Raw genomic sequence first — 3,150 nt, 5'->3', positions numbered from 1 at the left:
CGTGTGGCAGCTGGGCTCTTGGTCCTGAGCCTCTCCTGCGTGCTGGGGCTGCTCCCCCAGCTCCAGAGGAGATAGGAAGAGACTGACACTAATGAATTTCTGACGGATTTCTTTTTGGGTTTATCTACACAGGAAGCCATTTTCAATAGGAAAATAATTGACTTCAAGGGTGCTAGGAATAATATTATTTAAACAAAAGTGAAATAATGAGAGAAAATAATAATACAGACATTTAATAATAGAAGATATCATGCTATTTTCTTTCTTAGAAAAGCCTGGATTTCTAATATTATGCATAGTATTTTAGGTGAATTTACTGACGATATGTGTATTCAAGTCGAGTCCTGACGGAATCCCTTAGTTCCCGGTTCCTCATGCTGTAGATGAGGGGGTTCGCTACTGGAGGAACCACGGTGTACAGAAGCGTGACCACCAGGTCCAGGGATGGGGAGGAGATGGAGGAGGGCTTCAGGTAGCTAAAAAAGGCAGTGCTGACCATAAGGGAGACGACGGCCAGGTGAGGGAGACACGTGGAAAAGGCTTTGTGCCGGCCATGTTCAGAGGGCATCCTCAGCACTGCCCTGAAGATCTGCACATAGGACAGAGCAATAAAACCAAAACAACCTAATGCTAACAAAATGCTAAATAGAATTGCCCAAACTTCTCTGAGATAGGAATCTGAGCAGGAGAGCTTGAGGATCTGGGGGATCTCACAGAAGAATTGGTCCACAGCATTGCCTTGGCAGAGGGGCAGGGAAAATGTGTTGGCCGTGTGCAAGACAGCATTGAGAAAGCCACTGCCCCAGGCAACTGCTGCCATCTGGGCACAAGCTCTGCTGCCCAGGAGGCTCCCGTAGTGCAGGGGCTTGCAGATGGCAACGTAGCGGTCGTAGGCCATGACGGTGAGTATAGAGTACTCTGTTGTTAGAAAGAAGAGAAAGAAAAAGACCTGAGCAGCACAGCCTTGATAGGAGATGGCCCTGGTGTCCCAGAGGGCATTGGCCATGGCTTTGGGCAGAGTGGTGGAGATGCAGCCCAGGTCGAGGAGGGCGAGGTTGAGGAGGAAGAAGTACATGGGGGTGTGGAGGCGGTGGTGGCAGGCTACGGTGCTGAGGATGAGGCCGTTGCCCAGGAGGGCAGCCAGGTAGATGCCCAGGAAGAGCGCGAAGTGCAGGAGCTGCAGCTCGCGCGTGTCTGCGAATGCCAGCAGGAGGAACTCAGTGATGGTGCTGCTGTTGGACATCTGTTTTTTTCGGGATGTGGTCCTGAACAAAGAAGAGGATGAGAGGAATAAAGTACAAGAAATGTATCAGAGGGAAACAAATTCAGTTTTTCATTTAAAATCATCGCCTATATTGTGTACTTTCTGGCAGACATTTGGCAGATCCCTTTCATGCATCCTGATTCATTCTGCCTGAGGCTGTCTCTTGGAGCATGGTGCTCTACTGTCGGCAATGCAGGTGTCAGTCCTATCCTACAGCAAGAGGTGAAGAGGAACATGGGGAAATGTCAGTTTTTCTTCCCTCTTGATCTCAGAGGGTTTTTCCCATGTTGCTCCTAGTTCACCAAACTGCAGAGCAGAGTTGTGGAGGCTTTTTTTAATTTTATTTTAAATTTTTGTTTTTTGAGGTTTTTGTTTCCGCTGTCCCACCACTCCTGAGGAATGTTTCCAAGCCACAGATCCTGGCTATTTCTGCTGGACTCAGAGGGAATCCTTGTAGATCATTATCAGAGAAAAAGGGACTGTCACTTTAGTGCGCAGTGTTCTTTAGGGAGGACAGCCAGTCTGTCCATCAAGTACGGTCTCGGATGCCCTGTGCGAGCTGCAGGGAAGATCTACACATGTTTGACTGAAAAGAACAAAGACCCTGCTGAGAGCAGAGGAATCCAGGCTCAAAGTGCCCATCTCCAGTCCCATCACCATGTCCCCGTACTCCCCTTCCCTCAAGCACACCGAGGGCTCACTCCATTGCCATGTGAAACCCCCATCCCCAGCCAGCCTGGGAACAAGACCAGCAGCAGCACGGCCAGCTGGAGAAGCCAGGAGGAATGCCAGTGTGCTGCTGCCAGGGGAGGCAAGGCCAGGGAGGGACAGACAGACACTCAGCAGACCCTCCTGTGCTGCAGCTCTGCCTGCAGAGGAGGCAGCTCATCCTCATTGCAAATGATCTGTGCTCACTTCAAGCCAGCAGAGACCTCCCAAAGACAGGGATGTCCCCCAGCACTGGGCATCGGGGAGCTTACAGCTCGTAAATATCAGCTAGGATAAAACCTGAGAGGACCACATTATGATGATGCTGGTGCAGTCCATCAGATGATGTTTGGGAAGGTACTTTACAAATTTGATCACTGAGTAACTGATTTCTCAATGCAATGCTCCAGCAGTCTCAGTCTCCTGTACAATCCTGAAAACGAAACCTGCCTCCCGTCCACTGCAGGAGTCTGCAAGCACAGACTGCAGAAAAAGTCTTCCCCTTCACATATGCCAAGCCTCGATCTTCCTCCTGAATTGCCCCTCATAATGCCGTTATCTAAAGCACTGCAGAAACAGAGAGACCCACCCTGACAGATGCTATCAGCCATTGGATGTGCCAGCTGTACAAGACCCCTCTGGCAACCCCACCTGCAGTGCCCTGCTGCCAGAGCCTCACGGTGTCAAGAGCCTGCAGATGTGTCCTGCCACACGCTGCCCTCTGTTGTTGTGCTCCTCAGTGCCTCCAAGCCCTCTCTCCTTCTCTCCTCTCTGTGTGCCAGCTGCAGTCAGAGCCCCCAGCCCTGCTGCGCTGTGCAGAGGAGCTGCTCCTGGGCACAGCTGTCTCTCTGCAGCACTGTCCTCTTGCCAGGAGCTCCCCTTGGGCCCAGGAGCCCGGCCCAGCTCAGCAGCACAACACCCGACCATGGCATCCCTTGCTCTGTGCCCTTGGGCTCCCTGGAGTTGTCCCCAAGGCCTCAGGGCTGACAGCTCCCCAAGGCAGCAGGGTCTCTGCTGGGGTGTGCTCATTGAGGCATACTGAACTGATCATCTACTGCTCCTCTCTGAACACAAGATTTTTAGAAGTGTGATTTGCGCTGTTGGACTGTGGTTGTCAAACATGATGTGCTTTAACCTGCCAGGCAGCTCAGCACCACACAGCTTTTAGCTCACACCAA

General features: G+C 51.6%; 1 protein-coding gene across 1 annotated transcript; it reads right to left on the bottom strand.

The window, feature by feature from the left end:
• Nucleotides 1-313: 313 nt before the first annotated feature.
• Nucleotides 314-1,243, bottom strand: LOC137846843 (olfactory receptor 14A16-like). Its single transcript, XM_068664953.1, has one exon. It carries the CDS (start codon nt 1,241-1,243, stop codon nt 314-316), a length of 930 nt encoding a protein of 309 aa, XP_068521054.1.
• Nucleotides 1,244-3,150: the final 1,907 nt, after the last annotated feature.

This window comes from Anas acuta, chromosome W (assembly GCF_963932015.1).
Source record: "Anas acuta chromosome W, bAnaAcu1.1, whole genome shotgun sequence".
Classification (NCBI taxonomy): Eukaryota; Metazoa; Chordata; class Aves; order Anseriformes; family Anatidae; genus Anas; species Anas acuta.
Note: the sequence above shows the minus strand (reverse complement) of the source record. Positions and strands in the feature narration are given on the sequence as shown.

What these genes read in the sequence shown, in the direction of transcription:
- LOC137846843 (XM_068664953.1), bottom strand. Translation starts at nt 1,243, where the DNA reads ATGTCCAACAGCAGCACCATCACTGAGTTCCTCCTGCTGGCATTCGCA.